This window comes from Mastomys coucha, unplaced genomic scaffold (assembly GCF_008632895.1).
Source record: "Mastomys coucha isolate ucsf_1 unplaced genomic scaffold, UCSF_Mcou_1 pScaffold21, whole genome shotgun sequence".
Taxonomy (NCBI): domain Eukaryota; kingdom Metazoa; phylum Chordata; class Mammalia; order Rodentia; family Muridae; genus Mastomys; species Mastomys coucha.
Genome location: NW_022196904.1, coordinates 189,911,608 through 189,933,385, shown reverse-complemented (window position 1 = coordinate 189,933,385; position 21,778 = coordinate 189,911,608). Strand labels below are relative to the sequence as shown.

At 45.0% G+C, this 21,778-nt stretch overlaps 1 protein-coding gene across 4 annotated transcripts in view; it reads left to right on the top strand.

Annotated features, from left to right (window-relative positions):
- The window catches only part of Gfra1 (GDNF family receptor alpha 1), a 220,214-nt gene that overhangs the window by 54,925 nt on the left and 143,511 nt on the right, over window positions 1–21,778 (top strand). For 2 of the 4 annotated variants that reach the window (XM_031390835.1, XM_031390834.1), the window contains exon 5: window positions 7,979–7,993. The exons of the other annotated variants lie outside the window; for them this stretch is intronic. In XM_031390835.1, the coding sequence (XP_031246695.1) occupies window positions 7,979–7,993 (15 nt within the window). The remainder of the gene's footprint in view (window positions 1–7,978; window positions 7,994–21,778) is intronic. 4 annotated transcript variants of the gene reach the window in all.

Genomic DNA, 21,778 nt, shown 5'->3' with positions numbered 1-21,778 from the left:
CTACCCACAGGAAGTGTTTCACTCATCCTGGTTTGATGCCTTTGCTGGTCAGAACTATAGTGTAGTTCCTGCTGCAATCTGAAGCAACTCCTCAGCTCTTGGCATAGGCAGATACTTAGTAAAAACACTTAACAACTCCTGACTAATACTCGATTACAAAAGTTTGGGGGAATTAGAGTGATGTCATTTTTTTAGCTTCCCCCTTTGTTTGGACTATTAACATAGCTTCATAGGGTTTCTCAGCAGGTTCAGAAAATTTTAGAGAAAGTCGTGTATGCTGTACTTTTCAGACAAAACCATTGGTTGCTAGAGATCGAATTTAAAATGGTTTCATATCATAGGGATTTTAATAATGAAGTCTGAAATATTTGTACATGAATTCATTAAGCCTAGATTAGCCTTACTATAATTACTCAGAAAATAATTCAATTGAAAATATTTTTAAAGGGGATAAAATACACAGTTAGGCTAGAAAGCCACCCCATTCTACTTTATCAGCTCCATAAAGCACCAGCAGACTTGGACATAACTTTCATAGTATACAGAATGCAATCATAAAAAGTATTATTCCTAAATCTATTTTTTTATGTTCTTTCAGTAGTTAAGAGCTTTATACCTCGGTGGTAGGAGTGAGATATACTAGGGATGGAATGTCATAAAATGCTGGAGACTTTTACTAGCTGTCCTTTACAGCGCCTGCCCCACTCAGTGTAGGCTGATGGGCTACAATGGTACGGCTGAAGATTGATGCTGGCAAGCACCTTCTCTAGAAAACAGAACTGGGAGATGCTTTTTTTTTATTTTGTGTTTTTCCTTATCTACAAATAAAAGACATTTACTGAGTGCGGAGTGCTTTCAGACAGAGCCCAGTGACAGCCAAAGTATTGGTCTTAATTTCTTTCATGATGAAAGGTGAGGTAAGTGCAGGACAGAGGAACATGACAGAACTCTCTTGGGCCTCTATCTGGAACAGGACAAGAACAAAAAGCGGAGGAGGTATTCTAACACCAAAGAACTCAGGTAGGGAGTTAGTTCGGGGCATCCAAGCCGTTTGAGATAGTCACTAAAGCTTTGCCAAGACTCTTCGGGGCCAGCTTCAGTTTGAACTATTTGTGTGTGTGTCAGGAAGAAGTGGGAGGCTTGTGGGTACTGGCTCTGTAGCATGGAGCTGCCTGAGCTGTCTGGCTTTGGAGACACTTACAACTAAATCACAGCCTGTGTGGTGCCACTGAGGGCAGGGACGGCCTCTGGAGGAGAGCATGACTTTGGCGCTGCTCCAGTGGTGACAGACCTGCACCCAGGCAGGAAGGGGCTCTGTCATGCTCAAACTTCGGTATATTTAATTAAGTACTGAAACCGTTTCCTCGAGCAAATGCTTTGAGCTGTCCCAAGTGGTTTCCACCTATTTTGATTCAGTCGATAGAAAGTGTGTCTCCATTGCAAGACCCTTAACTGGGGACCTTCAGTAATGATGGGGCCAGAAGAGGTTGGTAGGGTCAGAGGAAACCCTGGGTTTTTGAATCTCTGAGATCTACTTGCTCATCATTCTTCCTGCTCTGGTGTTTGAAGGTTGGATGTCACTGGGTCCCATATATCTCAAGGCCCCCAAATAAGTCATTCATAAGGTAATACTCATGAGGTCATATTTGAGAACCCCTTTGGGGTTTCTTACTAGCATGTAGCTAGAGCCTGACAAGGTACTGAATTTTCACCCTGCTCTTTGTACAGCGCTACAGTTGTCATACAGGTTTCCAGGCAAGCAGTCAGTAAGGTTATAACACCTTGAGTCAATCAGCTGCAGTGCGTAGACGGCCTCACATAGCCCAGGTTTGCCACTCATGTGTACTACTTGAGTCTCCATGGCTGTTGAGGTCTCATTAAAACAGGTGTTGCTTTGGGCATTAAGTCCTTCTGACTACTTTCTTAGCATTAAGAACATTGTTACTAGAATGTTGCAGGTCAGAGAAGGCTGTGAAGTTTGTCCATCCGAGACCATGTTCTATTCTGCTTATTGTAATGATAGCAGTGGCTCCACTTGTGAAGTATGTACGGTGGACCAACTTCCAAGTTTCAAAGGTTTTACATGTGAGAGACCCTGATGGTGCTCATGGGAATTCTGAAAGATTGGTTTTCTTACAGTTACAGATGAGGAAACCAAGATTGAAAGAATCTAGCAGCTACATGGAGCTGGCTAGGAAGGTGGTTCAGCTGGGGTTCAATCAAGTCTTGTTTGGCTACAATGTCCACTTGTGTGGACTGATTGAAGTATCAAGCTCAGTCGGCTTGAGCCACATGAGATTCCTTTGATAAACAAAAGTGTTTCTCCTCTATTCAGGACAGAGCAGTTATCCTGTCTACCTGGTAGAAGGCTAAGTCCTGATTCTGAGGTTTCAGGATGCAGTGACCACTACCATGGGGATGTGGCATCCTGCCTCCTTTGGGACAAGCACGTATATGTGGTAAAACTAGATTTCAATTTTGTCAGTGTAAATTAAGACTGGTGGAGTGCTGGACTGGGAAGATGGTCCAGATGTTAAGGTGCTCTGCAGGCATGAGGGCCCGAGTTGGGATCTCAGGATACATACATCAAAGCAGACTGAGACAGAGACAGGTGGATCCTTGAAATTCATCAGCCAGCTAGCCTAGCTGAATCAGTGATGGTCTTCCTCAAAGAAAGGTAGAGGGTGATTAAAGAGAGACGTGGGATATTGATTTGTGACTGCCACATGAATACAAACATACATGCAGGCTCAGACACGTGCTCCTTGAAACTGTACATGCGTGGTACACATACCATTTTTTTTGTATGTAACACAAAAAACAGACATTTTGAATTAAATCGTAAGATAGTGGATAAAAAAGGAGAGCATGTCCTCAGTAAAACGCGTGAGCCAACTCCACTTCTCAGTGCAGAAGAGGATTCATTTCATTCTTACTGACTGGCAGCGGTAGACTTCAGAAGGATCCCGGTTACCCCTTGAACCATGTGCAGGGCTTGCTGGGCTGGGGACTCCATGATGGAGACTGATACTGAATGTGACTTTGGTTAATGTCGACTGTGACTCCTTTCAAGGGAGCAGCGTTCACTCCAGCTGCTCTCCAGACCCCCTCCCCAGCCCTGGTTAGTTGGGTGCAAGTAAAATTTATAGCACTTTACTGTAAAAGCCCTGGACTTGAAAAAGGATTTTTCTCTCAGTAGCTCAAACCACAGGAGGACTCGTGAGACAGCTGTCTCCCCAGGTGAGACTTCTTAAATGGGAGTTAAGTGCATGCATTTTCAAGAAACTAAACTGCCCTCATATATAATTTAACCTGGGAAAGAAAGAAGAGTAGAGAGATGAGTGTGATTACATCGTTTGGGAAGTAGTGACTCCCCCTCCCCCAGAAGTCATGCACACTCCTTCTGTTGGGCAGATCTTGAACGCTGTGGTGTGCGGGCTACGTGTGATACTGTAATAATGGTGAGGTTTCTTTACCTGTAGTCGGGGACTGTGGATTGGAATAGTAAATTAATTATTCCGAGCAGTCAGAATGGGCAGTAAGACCGCCATCCACTTCTCCTCGTAAAACAGAGCCATAGGTAAATAAAGGACAGCCGACTCACTTAACCCACATGGCTCTGTGCATTGCTAATTATTAACCCAGGCCCAAGACAGGGGTTCACCCAGAGTGTAGTTAAATCATTTTTAATAGAGGTAAACACTAGCCGTGTGGGTGAGCAGTACTCAAGCAAATTTCTCATCAGCCACGTTTGGGAATCACCCAGCTTAATTGCCATAATTTATTAATAATAATAAATAATCTAGTCTTTTTATGGCCTGGGTCTCTGAGGACTCCATGCATTACAGAGCTTGGGGGTTTGAATCCCCCATAGCGGTGGGGGAGGGGCGCGCATCCTCGGTCTCCCATCAGGTTAAGAAAGGCAAATCTGGAGCCCTTCCTCCTTGTTTTCTTCCCACATATGAATGGCCAGCTCACACATGGCCTTTCATCTGTCTCCAGGACTAGAAGGGCTCCCAAGGCTGGAGGGCGGGGGAGTTGGGAGTGAGGGGCTGGAGAACAGGCTTTCTTTGTTCACGTGTGTCTGAACAAAGCTTTGTCTGAAGGAGTTGGTTTCCTCTGCATCCCTGTCCCTGGTGTCCTTTGGGCTCAACTTAATTGTGGCTGGGGTGGTGGTCAATGGCAACTCCCAGCTCTGGATTTATGTGATTCTGAGTTCTGCGAGGGTAGAAAAAGCCAGTGTCTTACCCTCACTGTGGCTTTCAGTGGCTTAAATGTCTCAGTGAACTTCACCTTCCCAGGGGCATGGAGTGGTTTTAGAATCTGTAGCAAGGAAATGGGAGGTCAGAGGGGCAGGCCATCTCCTGAATAATTCTCTGTGGTTGGTTAGACCGAAACCGTAACCTCCGTACTCCCATTCTGCAAGCTTTGATCTTTAGAAGTGGCAAAGCCGATGGCTGTGGAGATAGATGCTGTGCTCACAAATGCTGGAACAAGGGACGGTGCAGTGAACTTTGGGGACCAATATGTTGTAACATCCATTGATCTGGGGAAAGTGTGTGTGTGTGGTAGAGTTCAACATGTCCCTGAACCACATGGACACGGTCAGCTCCCCTCCTTCTCCTTCAGTTCCACTGTCCCATCTACACACCATTCCAGCTTGAGCTTGGGTGGCCATTTTCATCTGTTAACATGAAAATTGAAAAGACCCGTGAGCCATTATTACAGGGAATATGAAGTGAATGCTGCTAAGAGTTAGAAGATTTATGCCACAGACACCCAAAGACATGAATTTAGAGTGTAAATTCCAAGATGGTGCCTGTGTAGTATTTGTACTAGAGTCTGTTTAAATTTACATGTGGGTAAAACTCGAGTGTGAAAACACGCCTGGAAGAGCTTTTTAAAAGAAGAAGGTAACCGGAAATAGCCACTTGAACGTCAGGAGGCTTTGGGGGATGGCAGGCCTGAGTAGCAGCTGTGCACATTTGTCTGCAAAGATGTGAAGCACATAGGGGGATTGGGAGGAAGAAGGGCAAAGAGTCAGCCCTGAGCTCCCTCCCCCACAGCCTGTGGTGTTGCTGTCCAGTGACTCAAATCAATTCTGAGTTTCGAAGGAAATGCTACTTGTCAAAGTCTTGGAGAGGAGGTTGAGGATTCTGGACGGATGTCGAGACTGGGTCTGTATTTAAGAGATTAATCTCATTTTCCTGATGCTTTCAAGGATGAAAGTTTTTGTCTGTATTCATTAAAGGGGAATGATAAATGTCTAATTTGTTCTTTGCTAATAATCACGATAAGCATTTGAACTTTATTAAGGTTAAATGAGTCTCATGTAGTCCTGGCTCAGCCTTGTGGCCCACGTATGACCTTAGGAAACGATTTTGTATTTATCCTGGACTCAGTTTCCTTATCTTGGACATTGAGGGAGTAGTAAGCAGAGGCACCGTCTTTTGCTTCTCTCTCAGTGGTAACAGCGTCCGGTGGTCTGGATGGAGGTAGGAGTTTAAGGTCCATTGCTCCTATCCTCAGGAGCTCAATCTACAGAACTAACGAATTATAATCGGAGTTACAATTGCGACATGCATGGATTACTCTAGGAACACAGGTGGAAATGGTGAGTTCCCTCTCTGTGAGCAGTGCCTATGACACTCGAAGGCTGGGTAGCCAGGCTCTGTCAGGAGTACAAGCTGTTCAGAGACTAGGTGTTCAGACGGTGAGGTCCAGGAAGCAAGCACATGTAGTGTGGTAGATTTAGGAAGCTGCCTCCAGCCTTTTTCCTCAGTCCCCGGGCAGTAGTGTCTCATGCTGGGCCAGAATCTGCACTGAAGATGAATTGCCAAGGCTAGAGGATGCCACACAGCACACACAGGAGAGGTTCGTGCTCCTCGAGTCTGCAGGTTCTCGGGTCCCTTACAGAAATGCCACAGTATGTGTTTATAATCTATAAATGCTGTTCTGTGTGCTTTAAATCACCTCTAGATTGCTTGTATGATAGTATATTACTTAGGACATCATAACAACAATATGTGTTTATCTAAACATGTTAGTTTTAAACAGAGGTTGTGAATATAAGGTATGCTCATTGTTAAAGATTAAAATAATATATAAAATCTCATATAAGACTAAAGAAACCCAAGTTCCATCCACCAAAGATGAGGGATATCTTTGTGGCCATTGTCGCAAACCTCTCTTCACGCAGCCATGAACAGGCACATGCCCACAGGCACATCAATGTCTTCGGGATTATGTGCTCCACCTAGATGTCTAATGTTCTCATTGGAGGTCAGTTAGAGTCTATAACCATTTCAAAACGACTGTGGGGGAGAGGGGCACAGGGGAGGGGGTGGAGAGATATAAGCATGCTGTGGTGGCCAGAGGACAAATCTGAACAGTCACTTCTTCCCTTCCTCCTTCACACAGATTCCAGTGGTCAAACTTGGGTTCTGACCCATCTCCACAGTTCTCCTTAGTCATTAAAATCATTGCACAGCAAGCCATGTGCACATCCGTTACGTTGATTCTCTGGTGACTGTTAGCATCACCCTATGCTTCCCCGTTGTAAGCAATACTTTGATGTACCTCTCTCTAGATCCCATTTTTACCTTTAGGGGATGTTTTGTTGGGTTAAAGTCCTAAAGCTGTTGGTCCAGGAATGCAGTTTGGACAGATTTCTGTATGTGCTGTCAGCCTATCTTCGGGAAGCTTCTCTTTGCAGCCCTTCATACAGAGCAGGCAGGTGCTAGCTCCCATCTGGGTGGTCCCGGGTCACTGCTCCCCCTCTGTATGTTGAAGATATCAAATGAAAAAACCATGAGCAATTGGGAAACTTCTGTGATGATAGGGAGGCTAAGCTCTCTTGTGTGTAGAAGATAAAAAAAAAGATAAAAACGAACAAAAGCAAACAAACAAAAAACTGATTTCTACATGTAGCTGTGGTCACTGCGAGATGTGGAGAAAGACAGTTATCTTGATTCCTGATTGCTAAACTCTGAAATAAGTTGAAAAGTCACCAGTATCAAAATGGGGGAAAACAAAACAAAACAAAAAATGGTAGCATATCCACAGAGGAGAGTTCTCTGTGGCCATGAAAATGGCTGCCAAACTGGGAGTCTCATCTGTACTGTTGAGCAGAGTCCAGTTAGAAAAATGAAGCTTTGCTGTCCGTGCATACTAGGTTCAAAGATCAAAATACACTTGGCTTGGAAGTCCTTTTGGGCAGGTAGGGTGTTTTGTTTCACTGTGACTACGAGTAACAAAGTATTCAGCACACAACTCTCTTTCCAGTGTTTGTTGGAAAAGATACATGGATTTTTTTTCACCTTTTTAGCAGACTTAGGGGTCACCATGAAGACACAGTGTAATTATTAGTCATGGGTTATCATGTGCAGAGTGTATGCATGTTTTGTTTGTGTGATTTAAATATGATGACCCTGAATTCACAGACTCTTTCAGTCTATGCTTTTGCGAGGTATTGTTGTCTTCCATCAGTCAGGTAGCTTTACAGAGCTGGATGATTTCAGGATCACACAGGCTTGGTTCAGTTCTCAGCCCTTCCTGTACGAGCCCTGTGGAGACGCAGCTTCTCTATAAGATAAGAATGATAGAGAGCCCGTTTCATAAGGCCATTGCAATTGTGACATTCTGGATCCCAACAAACAGCTTTGTCCTATGTGCTACTTGCAGACTATTGTCCTAAGTCCTTAATAGTCAGGCCATGACACATTCAATCTTTCCAGTCATTGTGCCTGTGTTTTGGTTTAGGGGACAGCAAATCAAAGAGTTTATAAGTGCTAGCCATGATTTAGACCCAGGTGGTCTCCACCCACAGCCTGAGCTTGGTGTGTGCAGGGAGTGCGGTGTGGAGAGCAGTTAGCAAAGCCAGCATGCAAGAGCTGATTGTCACCCTTTCTTCTTTACCATCATTAATGTTTTCCTCTCTTTCTCTCTCTCCTCTCATATTTTCCCCTCCTGCTCTCAGATGTTTTCCAGCAAGGTAAGTTTCACCGCATCCTATTGCTCTCCTCTTGGCTACACAGTTTGGGTGGTGGGACTTGGCCTTCTCAGAGGCTGTGTCTCTGAAAATTTAGAGACCCTATAAGGACAGCAGCCTGAGGGTGCCATCAGTCTCTCTGGGCTCTGCTTCTTCCTCTCAACCAGGTTTGGGGTTGGGTCTGGGGACTAAACATCTGGGGAGGAGGTTAGGGATGTCATGGGACAAGAACAGGTATCTATGGAGGGGGGGTTCCTGCTTTTCAAAAGGCCCCCTCAGCCAGCCCCAATGGAGGTGTCTTTGCTGAGCAAACATGTAGCCATGGGGGTGTGACAAGAGCAGCTGGCTTGCCGCTTGGTGCCCTCCAGCCTAGCCATGCCTCAGCCTCTCCAGCTGAGTGTGTGACTGGCAGAGTCAGTTGTCAGTGGTGCCCTCTGTTTTACAGCCCAAGGTCTCCTGCTCTGCTGAGCAGAAACCCAAGTATTTTCTCATTGATATGTCTGACTGATATGTCCTCATCTTACAGAGCTGAAACCCATGGGTTTTCACACCAGTGTCACTGGCTGGGGTGTGCTCCTCACATGTACATAGGCACAAAGCTCTTTGAAACAGAGGAAAACTCTGGAGTCATGACCTGGCTAGAACCTTCTGGCTGCACATGATGGGAGAATTGCCTTTCAGTCGAGTTGGGGTAATGGTGGCAGACATGAGTTGTTTGTATTCAAGCTGGGAAGTATATCCACTGTATCTTTCTGGAACTCAAAGCTGGTTTACAGTAAAGGTTTAAAAATATGACCAGGCATTCCATAAATAGCTTCCAAATATTCTTAAAGACTCTGTATTTTTTTTTAACAACTGCTGTTGCACCCCAAACATGCAGCTCATGATACGGAGAGTACCTGCTCTCCGATAGAAGCCAGGTTGTGGGTAACGAGGAGGGTTTCTATTGTGTTGTCTTTTAACAGTCTGGAGTCGTAGACCTACTTTCATAAATAATTCATAAAATTTCAACAAGCTATAAGCAATAAGTTCCATTTGACTAGAGACTAAGAGATGGGCAGAATTGAAAAGGTGTCATGGCTGTCGGCATAATGAGAGCGCTGCGGTCGGTCGGTGCCCATTGCTGCGGTGGCTTCTCATCCTTGACAAATTGGGGGTTCAGTGAGACAGTAGGAAAGGAGACCCCCCACGAATTGCGATATAAATACCACCCACCTGACTCCAGATGATATTTCTCCCCTCGCAACACAAAGCACTTGAACTGGGAACATGTACTTCAGGGTTATTGGGGAAGGGGGAAGAGAGAAGGGGGAAGAAGGGGAGGGCCTCCCATCTGAGTGCCACAGAGAGCCATCTCCAGAGCTGTAATTGATATAAAGAGTGGCTGGCGGAGAGCTGATGTCAAATCTGTGTCCCTTTTCATCAACCATGCCATTTGATTGATGGGATTTGCCTGTCAGTTGCAATGATACACACAGTAAAACTTATAATCATCTACAAATCACTGGCCATTGAGACTTAATAGCATCTGAAAGAGAAAGAGGCCCACAGCCAAGAGTTGCCTACTGAGTCATGGGATGGGGGCTATGGCTCTCTTTGAAGATACTACTAAGGTCTGCGTTCCTGAAGAACTACTCTCTTCTCTATGGCCGTCGGTTGCTGATAGCTTCAGCTTCAGTGAGGATGGGACTTCATGGGCCCCTCCCTCCCTGTGCTGGGATTTTGGCTGACTTGATCTTATACTGATCTTGTGCAGATCTTGTGCATGCAGCCATGGCTACTCTGTGTTCATCTGGGCAGCTACACTGTCCCGCAAGTACCCTTTCCTTGCAGGAGTCTACCTCTGGATCTTTACATCTTTCTACCCTCTTTTTCACAATGACCCGCGAGCTTTGGGGTAAGAGTATGTGCTATAGTCATCCCGTTTAGAGCGGAATATCTCATGGTCTTTGAGTCTCTGTTGATTTACCCATTGAGATGCTCTAGCCATGCTCATGTAGATAGATGGTCCTACACAAACATTGTCCACACGGGCAGCAGTGAATGTTCTTAGTGAAGGAGTTGGGGAGAGGTCAGAAGAGAAGAGTGGGAGTGGAGAAACAGGAGAGAAGCTCGAGGGGAGGCAGCAGGGCTTAGATTTGATGAGAACATCTCATGAATATATGAAATTCTCAATAACTTCCAAATGTATATACCAGGTTCAATATATTCAATATCCATTTATTGATTTTTAATATTTCCCAACTTTCATGAAACCTACAAATTTCTATCCATATTTTGTACAGTGAATGTTTTTAGACCCTGAGCACCAGAATTTTGGAAGTATTTGTTCTTGAGATGTCACAATTTATAAATCACTTTTATATTGAACACACACATAAAAGATACTGGCAATGGAATTTATTATTAATTATTTACAGACTTTGTTCTTAGAGGACCATGTTGTTCTGAGACACACCAGAAAGGATATTTAAAGAGCTTACACAGCAGATACCTACCCTCTCCCCATGCCTTTGTTTCTGGTCACTCTACCTATGAAAATACTGTTCCAAATAATATTGACAGACGTAGGAAACCAAGCCATGGCATTCTGCATCCTTTACACAGACTCTGAAAATATGATTGTTACAACCGGAAATCCCCAGGGGACGTAAGTTGTGGTAGAAACAAACAGCAGAAATATAGTTTTTGCAAATGAAACCCATTTCAAGGTGGCCACTGACAGTGGCTCTAACCTTCCTGAACATAGCCTGTGGTTTGGGCTTGGGGGTGGGGTGGGGCTGGGCACCCGGTGGAAGAGACACTGCTTTACAGGTGTGCCTTGCCAGCAAGAGGAGAGAGAGCCTGTCTGCCTGCTGTATGGCTGTGTGTTTGTGCTGCGTATGCTCTGGCAGGCAGAGGGGGGAAGCAAGCATGCGGTTGACAACCTTCTCGGAGGAAGCACGAGTTTTTTCCTCCAGATCACATTATCTTTATTTCACTAGGATCAGTCTTTTTTATAGTAGGTGACAGCATGCTGGGCCTTTCAGGGCTGTGTGTGTGTGGTGCGTGTTTGTGGGTATGAGTTTCTCTTTTGATCCAGTGGCATTTTGCTGCTTGTTTTGACACTTTCTTCTAGAAATGCTACTTGCTTAGGCCACAGCTGAAGATGGTCAAGGACCAGTGGACTCACAGCTGCATCTTTTCTGAACAAAGAGCCAAGACCATGGAGCCTGTTATTCACAGAGCCCCTGAGCTCTCACTCAGTGGCTCTTCATGCATGTACCGAGACACCAATGTAGACACACATGTCTCCACTTAGAGCTCTTTCACGGCAATCATTTGATGATGGCGAGCAGGCACACCCCCACGCAGGCCTACATGCCTCATTTGAAGCCACTGAAGCGCCTTTTAAAATGCACTCATGCATAGATGCAACCCTGATTCCAAAATCGAACAGAAACTTGGAGAGCAGCTTCAAGATCCGAATACTGTCGCTCAGTGGGGCATTTGTAAATATACACGGGTACAGTTGCTAGACGTAGCCACTGAGTTGATTCTCTTTGAACTGAAGTCCTTGCATGACCTGAGACCAAGGAGGTGAAGCTTCCCTCGCTCCTGTTTCCGCCCAGAGCTGGGCTGTTGCTTAGGGAGAGATGTGTCCTCTGTTATGTGTCTCCTGAAGCTGGAAACAGGTGGCGGGTACTTTGTTGGTCTTGATGATCATGATCGGGGAGTGAACGAGACAGCAATGGTGCACAGGGTAGTTGGTAGGCAAGGAAGCAAGAATAAAACAACTTGTGTCAAGTAACGGAATCATTCCAGGGTGATGTTCTGGTGCCTAAGAGGGACACTTTGTGTGGTGTGGTCGGGGAAGGACAAGAATGATGAACTAGAGAACCTGGAGGATGAAATTGAGCAGGCTTCCAGTGTTCTACGCTCCAGGGGAAGCAGTTATGGCTGGGGCTGGTGAGTGGGGAGAACTGTATAGAATGAGCAAGGAGAATGGGGGCTGAGTGAGGTCTGTGGCTCAGGGGGAGGAAGCTGGAGGAGCTTTTCAGTAGAAGAAGGGTCAAATCTTATTTATATCTAAAAATAGTTCCTTCGGCTGTGAGCAAATAGGTGCAGAGGAGCAGTATACAGTGTATGGAAATGGGGCTAGAGCTGGCTGCCCAGTGGCTCAGGCCCTGCCCTTGCCCTCTGGTCAGTCTCCACTCTCCTAAGCTGGGGAACTAGCAGTCTGTTCAAGTTACAAAGCCAGCTTTCTCCAGAGCACACACATAAACATGCATGTGAGCATGTGTATTGTCATGAAGCCCATAAATGCTTTTCCCTCTGATACATAAATAAGATTACATTTAGCTCTAGGTGTCTGTCCTTAGACAGCCACAGGTGGAAAATGTGACCAGGCATATTTGCAGCTACTACACATGTGACAGCTTATTTTTCTTGTCATATCCCCTGTATGCATCGTAGTGGCTATTTACAAAGCACCTGAACTCCTTAATGTTCCAAGTCATCTGGGAATACGGTCTTAAGCATGTGCAGGTTTGGAGTTCTCCCGAGAATCCTCGAACCAACCAACAGATTCCAGGTCATGACTGCATAGGAGATTAAAACCAGTCAGAAGGGATGGCACAGCAGTTAAGAATGCATACAGCTCTTTCAGAAAACCTAAGTTTGAGCCCCCAAATCTACATTAGCAGCCTATAACTTAAGTTCCAGGAGATCTGGCACCTCGTTCTGGCTTCCTGGGATACCTGCACTCATGTACATATATAACCACATACATACACATCACTAAAGAAAACTTTAAAAGTAATGCTTACACACACACAACACATACCCACCCATACATATATACACACATATACATATATACATATATACACATGTATACATATATACACATACATATGTGTGTATGCACACATAAATGCATAAATGTATACATATGCAAACATATATACACACATGTATGTGTAAATACTTTGATTACACACACACACATACACACACACACACACACACACACACACTTTGACTGAATTTAGCAGAGCTAGAGTTAGAGTATTCAATTCTAAGATCCCCTGGGCCCCTGGAATATGGGAAGAGAGATTGTGTACTGATGGCACTGTGGCCCCATGAACCCTTATGTCCATTTGACACAATTTGTTAGTTCCCCAGATCAGATGGGAACCATGTGAGAATCTGGGTATCTTTGGACAGAAATTATTCAAGAGAAGCTGGAACTCTGGGAATGCATTCAGAACTCCAGTTGTTAAGCTTTTATGTAAAGCTTAAACAAACGAACTAAACCTGCTTGTACCAGGAAGGCCTCTGCAATCCAACCGGTGGCTGGTACCCTGGGAAACTCGGCTCTGTTCCCGGTGGGGTTATTTTCCTTGTGCGCTGGGACAGCTGTGCAGCCCCGTGACCTCGGTTTTTCGCCCACCCTGCTGCCTTCCTGCCCACAGTCTTAGGCTATCTATGTGGTTGAGTCTAAGCATAGGTTCATAATGGTCTGGCTATTATCTGCAGGGCCTGGGTGGGCACGAAGCATTAGGGTTAGAGAAGTGGTTTCAGAACTGTAGCCCAGCCACATCTTGAAACATCAGCTTTTCCCTAGCACGTGAATACTGGGATTCGCAACGGATAGCGAGGCTTTTATTAATTTGGAGAGAACAATAAATCATAGATTGGTCTCTGGCAGCTAAGCCAAGCTTGTTAATTGTTGGGGTGGGCTTGTGGTGACAGGAGACCACAGTCATTTATAATAAACTCAACTTGAGCTCTTCTGCATCTTTAGAACTTACTGGCCTAACTCCTGTGGCCGGATCTTAGGTTTTCCCTAGCCACTTCAGAAAACCCATTATTACAAGGAAAGCTTTGGCCCCTTAGCCATGAATTATGGCTCCTCTGATAACATCTTGCATTATGAAATAGTGTTTTCTTTATGAGGGTGGGATTTGGGTGGACGAATTAAATCTTTGCTATCATTTCTAGGCAGATGTGCTAAGTTGCTATCCATGATTGTTGATGTGTAAGTGGAGGGTGTGAGGAGACATTAATGCTGTGGTAGAAGCGCTTGGTTCCCCGGCCACACTGTCCTTTATGTTAATGTTCACTGTGGAGGCAGGCAGGCCGCTTCCTCACTCTTCATAGAATTAATAGAATATTCTGTGCCATGTAGGAAATGCATCTATCTTCCTAGCATAAGTGGACAACATTAGCATTTAATTTTTACATAGATTCAGTGTGTGTGTGCGTGCAGTGTGTGGTGTGTGTGTGTGTGTGTGTGTGTGTGTGTGCACGCGTGTAAAACCAGAAGCATGTTTAAATAAATACTCATTTTGTACTATGGTTTACCAAGCTCCTTGTGGGATCTGCAGGGCTGCCTGCTCCCTGCTGGGTGACTTAGGCTCTTGATCTCTCCCTTCAATGCCTTTGTCTGTGTCCACTTAGTAAGAAGGTGTGGTTTGGGGTGGGGTTGTAGTCTCTTTCCACACTACCCTGTGTTTCAGAATTGCCAAATTTGTAAAGATGGAAGCTTTGGTTCTTCCATTGATAGTACTAAAGAGAGCAGGTTGTCCTTTAAGCTTTTATTGAAGAGTTGGGTGTCAGGGTGCATACCTGTAATCCAGCCCTTGGGATCTGAGACAGGAGCATCACAGGGTTTGCCTGAGATGGGCATTATGATAAGCCTTTGTCTCAGAAGAAGCTGTAGGGGTAAAGATATGCTAGTGTTGGCTGGAACTTGTATTCCAAGCATTGCCCTGGGCCCTTGGCACACATTTTCTTCTTGATTCTCTAATAAGAATCCTGAAGTGGTTATAGTTGGTAATCTGTCTTACAGAAGAAAACAGAAGTAAGGTAGAATCATCCTAGGGATAGTTGCATCCCTAGTGAATGGCAGAGTTGGGTCTGTCTTTTAAATTGATGGTCTCCTGAACGGAACAACCTGAGCTCTAAAAACAAGAAAGCATAGAGTGTGCTGGTGTGCTCTGTGCTTCGTTCCTCTGTAATTAGTGGGTGGTGACAGAGGGTGAGCAGGTTACGATGCTCCTCCTCTCACATGGCTGAGAGTATAGTCCACTGAGGATGGGACACGAGAGACGAGACTCACTCTGTTCTTTTCTGTGTGAGGACACAGCCAGAAGCAGGGAACACGTCAGACCTTGTCCTCGTCAAATGTCAAACCTGCTGGCATCTTCATCCTGACTACCCATCTACTAATGCCACCACCCTGGGGATTGTTTCAGCCTGTGGATTTTAAGGGATGAAACATTGAGACCAGGGCAGACCGTCTCTCAAATCTTCCTTGTTTACAAATGGAACCATCGTTTTGAGGCATAGTCCTCAGATGGATGTCATGGCATTGCTTGACTGCTTGCTCTGTACTCATGGTTACGTTTTATGTTACTTGTTCTGTGTGTGTGATACGCGATTGTACTGTAGAAAGCTTGCAGGAGACAGTTCTCAGATCCTAGGGGTGGAACTCAGGTCCTTAGGATTGGTGGCAGGTGCCCTTACCCAGCAAGCCATTTCTCTGGCCCTGTGTTTTTTGTTTTTTTTTTTTAAATGATTAGACTGGAGCTGTGTATAATATTTGCAAGGACTAACACAGATGCCACATGACCTTGCCACGTGACCTTTCTGCCCCATCATGTGAAGTATTCATACTGTCCCCATAGAGGTGACTTATGACTATTGATACGGATCTCTATCACTTGACTGAAATGGTATTTGTCAAATTCCTCCTCTGTGAAGTTCCTCTTCTCTCTCTGTTCTCCTGGAAGGACTCTACATCAAGTCCAGGTCAGGAGTGCAGCTCTCTTTCAGCTCATGGATCTGCATGGATTGTCTTTCATTTGCGATTTCTCCTTATTCAATACTCCATTCATTAATTTGTGTATGCTTGCTAAAGTGTATTAAGTGCTCGTAATAATTTATAGTACCAATTAATATGAACTCATGGGTATTTATTTTATACTCTGTCTTATCACTATACTATTAATTTCCTTGCTCAGTTTGCTCCAGTTTGGAGCACTGTAAACCCCTTGATATATTAATAATCAAGAATATATATATATATACACACATATATATACACACACACATCTTCATTTCTGTGATATATTGTGTATGTTCCAGACCAAAAGATGTTCCAGACTTATTTCCCAGCACAGTCTCATGGTTATTTCCTTATGGTCCTCTGATTGCTTTGCTGGGACAATGATTCTAGAAACTAAAACCTGGGTATAGTTTGACTTGTCACTACTGGAGTATCATTTCATTTAGATCCTCCTGGCCGGCAGCACAAGACACACACACACACACACACACACACACACACACACACACATTGACCTCTGAACAATGCCTATCTGTAAATATCTCTGTTATCCAAATATACCTTTGTGAAATGGTGTCTCCAGCTCAGTCCATTATCATAAAGATGGTGCTGGCCTCTGTCCTTGCTGGTTTGGAGGTTCCCCTGGGCCAGGACTTGGGCCCAGGTTGGCTGAGTCTAACTTCCTCTACCCTCCCTGGCCCTAATTCATACGGAAGGAACAGACATACACTCCCAGTGGGACTCTTTTCAAGGAGTCACATGACTGGACAAGCAGGGAGGGGAGGGGGTTCGAAGTGTTCCTCTCTGCTTCCGCACCTGACCCAGGCTTGTCTTCCTGACTCCTCCACTGATTATTGATTGATTATTGATCCTCTACTAGCTTGGAGGTAAACTGTGGGTTTGTCATGGCTGGAGTCGGGGGCTGGCTGCTTGGAGACTTGCCTCTGAATGGAGCACGTGCCCTCTGCTCACTTTCTCTTGGGTGAGCCAGGGACAACGCAGCTGGTCTGTTTATGACACTCTGCATGTTGAGGGCTTACATCCCTGTACCTTTCTTGGATGGATTTATCCTCTTAGGGATCAAACTCAGAGCCACCCTTTACATCTCCAACCTTGGTCTCAGGGTAGATAATGAGGGTTTGTGTCACACAGGGGGTTGTTACATAATGAGGTTAGTGCTAAAGAAATTGCAGTTTGGGCTTGTGAGTTTTAAATTCTTCCCCCTTTTGGATACATGGTGTCACTTTGGCTAGCCTGAAACTTACTGTGTAGTCCAGACTGGTCTCAAATGCACAGTGATCTATGGGCCTATACCTCTGAAGTGCTGGAATTAAAGGCCTGTAATACCTACCGTGCCTAGCATTTTAAATTGCTCTAACCAGACTCAGACACATTTTTATTAATTAAAAAGGTACCATTATATTCAACACATTTTATCAGTGAACAATAAGTTTATTTTTCTGTAACACAAAACTCTATGCTTTGGGATTCGAGGAACACTTGGAAAGCATTTTCTGCGTATTTCTGTTGATCAAGTGTTTTCCTTGCAACAAGTTATCAAGTTTGAAGAAATGGTTGGAAAGGGGCAGGCGAACATTGTGGATGATACAAACTTTGCAGCTCAATACCTTCAATTTTTGAAGCATTGGTTTTGTGAAGGGCTGTTAGGCATCATCATGGAAAAGAACTGGGGTCTCCCTATTGGTCGGTGCCGGCAGCAGGTATTTTATGTCACATCTCATAGATTTGCTGAGCATACCTCTCAGATGTCATGGTTTCCTCCGGGACTCAGACTAACAGACTACCAAACAGTGACCGTGACCTACTTATGGTGAGTTTGGTCATTGTGCTGGTCCTTGCTCTCTGTCATATACAACCTATCTACAGGCTGTGTGGCGTAATCAAGAGATGGTTTGTCGTTGGGGAATAGAATGAAAGAGGAAAGCAGATCAAAGTGACATTTTTTTAGCCTTTGGCTTGGGTAAGCTCATGAGATTATCTACTTACTGAGCCTTCTTACCTCTCCATGACACTGACTGGACCGTGCAGAGCTCCTGGGCCTTGATGATTGCTCTCAGTTGGTTATTGTCAACTTCCAGTGGTCTCTCACTATGCTGTGCTTGTCAGCCTCCACCCTCTACCCTGTTAGAGTTGCTGGGCTATCTCTGTACCACATGTCCATTAGGAGTTCCTGGGCAAATGCTTTGTTAATTTGGAGAGTTGTCTCCGTAGCTTTAGGACCCATCTTTAACATGAATAAGAAAATCATTCAATTTTGCCTAATATCCTTTCCATCGTATAAAATAAATAGAAAACAAACAGCAAGTTACAAATCATTATATTATCAAAGAACATAAAGCAAGAATGCACATTAAAATGATATATATAAATAACCTCATTTATTAAGGATGTATTCCAGTATTAAACAGTAAACTTTAATAATGCAAACACCACAGTTACTTTATACCAAAGTAATAATTATCTGTCTGGTCTGACCCCAACCACCAGTTCCTCCACTTCCTTCTCTGTGACTTCCCTTGCCCATACTGGTGGACAGCCTCCTCCAGGTGGAGTGTTTGGACATGGAGACTTCTGTGACTGCTGTGTCTAGCTGGTGGACATGTATCTACCTGCTAGGCCTACCTGCTTCCTAATTTCTTGTGACACCTTTGGTACCCTACCTCTCTCCACCCTAGCAGTCAAGGACTGGGGGCTGGATTATCCCACAGTCAAGATCATCTTAGTGTGTGGCTTGTTAGGGGCTATATAGCATTCCAGGCCACCATAATTGCTGCAACACATAGAGTTAGGGTTTCTACTAGCTGTGATAATGACCATGACCAAAATAACTTGGTAATGAAAGGGTTTGCCTCAGCCTACAGGCTTGTAGTCTGTCATTCTGGGAAGTCAGGTCAGGAGGAACTCAGGGCAGCACCCTGGAGGCAGGGGCAGAGGCCGTGGAGGAGTGCTCCTGACTGACTTGCTCCTCACGTCTTTCCCAGCCTGCTTTGTTCTACTGTCCAGAACCACCCACCCCAAGGCTGGCACCACCCACAGTGATCCAGACACTCCCACGTCCATTGTAAATGCAGAAAATGCCTCACAGGCTTGCCCATAGGCCAGTCTCCAGGAGGCATTTTCTCAGTTGATGTTCCTCTTCCCAAATGACTTGAGCTTGTGTCAAGCTGACACAGAAGCAGCCAGCACACACATGCTTGTTTGTAGCCAGGGTTATCTTCTGAGAAGCATTTCCAAGTTGATTAAAATGTGTTTCTTAGGGCTGCGGAGATGGCTCAGAGGATATACAGAGCTTGCTTCCTGTGTGAATGTGAAGGTCTGGAAGTCGGTTCTAAAGGGCAGCGAGTCGCTGAGTGGTTAGAATAGGAGCATCCCCAGCACAGGTGGCCATTGGGGATGGGGGAAAGTGAAGGAGACAAAGGCACGCAGGGAATTGTGTTTATAGGACGTTGCTAGGGTAACGAACCTGACAGATCCTGTGCTGGGATCAGATGAGGACAGTTAGAGAATGGTCCCAGTTTGTTTACTGCTGAAAAACCTCTCTGTTTTCTCATGTTTTTGAATAATCCCAGGATGATTGAAAAGATTTTTGTCTGCTAGATGAATAGTATTGGTTATTGAATCTCCTTATTTTTATTAACTCATCTTATCATACCTTTTGTTGTTCAGCAGTTACCAATCAGCTATTCTGAATTCTTCATCCATACAGGGAGTGTCCTGTTCCCAAGTTGATGAAATTCCAATTCATTAAAAAAAACGTTTGATATTCTAGATAGCAATGATTTCCTTGGATCTTTTAGAATCTGGGCAGCAGAACTTAAAGTAGTTCTATGAAGCCCTGCCCCTAACTGTTGTAGCTTTTTGAGCAGAGAAAGGTGTTCTCCATGAACACCAGTGTCCCTGTGGATGTCAGGTAGCAGAAAGGGACGGATCCTGGTTATTTTCCTACTGGCTTTTGTCAGCAAGTGTTTTTCACATCTGTTAACTTAGTTCCTATCTATAGTGGGCTGAATGTGTGTGTTTCTCCAAATTCGGTGTCCTTTTAACCTGTAAGTTTGGAGCGGGGTCTTTGGAAGGGCAGTTAGTAGAGGGATTACCGGAAGAGACAACAAGAAGACAATCGCCTGTAAATAGGAAGAAGGCTCTCACCAAAACCTGTCCTGTTGACATCCTGATCTCAGACTTCCATATTCTAGAAATGTGAAGCAAGCACTTGCTGTTTAGTGAACATGTATGGCTCATTTAGGAGCTTCGTATAAAAAAAGCAAGAGTCATCTTCTGCAAAGAGGTATTTTTAGAATTGTCTATGTCTCTCTGTCTATCTTTATCTCAATCTCTCTCTGTCTCTGACTCTCTGTCTGTGTGTGTGTGTGTGAGTGTGTGCACACGCGCGCGTGCACGCTCACTCGTGTGCAAGGACACCGTTGGAGGTTAGGAGAGAGCATCCCCTGCAGCTGGAGTTATCCAGGTCATCCCAGGAGAGATGCCATGAGGGTCAGGTGCTCACCAAGCTCATCTCAGCCTCATTTCTCAGAAGCTGATATGGGTTCAGCATACTCAGTTTGATTTTGCAGAGGGCAAACAGCTAGCCTTGAGTCTGAGTTCAAGCCCAGGCAGCTGGTCTGAATTCCTAATGCCTGCACCACACTATGGCGGGACCAAGAGATTGAGTTGGACTTGTCAACACTCAGGGTTGGCAGAATAGTGATCAGGTGAGAGGTGTCAACCAAACCTGAGAGAAATAAAAGCATCTACCCAGAAGAACACTCATGCACATGTATTAATATACTGTTAATAGTCCAAGATAGGAACATGTGGGTTCTGGTCATGAGAAGAGAGGGCCACTTGGATAAGAAGAACCCCACCGATGCCTGCAAGCACCTGCCTTCCCAATATTTGAGAGACTGGGACCACAGGAAACCAGAGGACCCTAAGTCCAAGGCTGCTCTAGGGTGCATAATTAGACCTTGTCTAGAAACAACACAAAACAAATCAACATCAGCAACAAGGCAGAGGGGCTAGAGAGATTGCTTAGCAGTTAAGAGTGCTTGATGATCCTGCTAGGAATTGGGTTCCCAGCACCAATGTGGGATGGCTCATACCTTTCCATAATTCCAGCTCCAGGCGGATGCCCTCTGCTGATCCTCTAGTAGTGGGCACACGCATGCGTGCATGCGCGCGCACACACACACTCACACACACACAGGGGGGATTAAAAAACATAATACCTCATAAAAGATTAGTCTGAAGGAAAACACTCAGCCCTTGGCTCCCTCTGGAGACATGGAGTGGAGAGACACTTGTAGATGGGGGGACCCCCTGGGCTGATGGCCATATTCTCTGTGCTGACTAGGTTTGGGTTACACAGTTGTATGCATCTGTCTAAACTCAGAAGACGTGCACTTAAGACTGTGTGCTTTACCTTTTGTAAATTTCACCTTAAAAGGGGAAAAAAGAAAGATCAGATATGAGCCGCGGTGACTGATGTGTCCACTGACGCAGGAAAGGCAAGGGCACTGATGTGTACAAATGGTTTTGGAAGACATCCAAGAAATACATGGGCAGCGTTTACTGCAGGGTGGAGGGGAAGTGCACAGATGGAGAAATGCATGGTAAAGCACATGTATAATACTCGGTTAATTGCAGCAGGACAGAGGCGGTAGGTATATAAGCACACATTGTGAGATTCGTCAACTTGGCTCCATATTTGAAAACTTCATAGTAAAATACTGAGGGGGAAGGAAAAAAGACAGATCCTAGTTTGGTTCTTTTATGTAAAGAGAGAGCATGTGGCCTCTCCTCCGGGGAAGGGCAGCGCCTGCCTGAGACCCAGCTACAGAGCCTCAGCTGAGAAGGAGGCACAGAGTCCAAAGTGTGTGTGTGTGTGTGTGTGTGTGTGTGAGAGAGAGAGAGAGAGAGAGAGAGAGAGAGAGAGA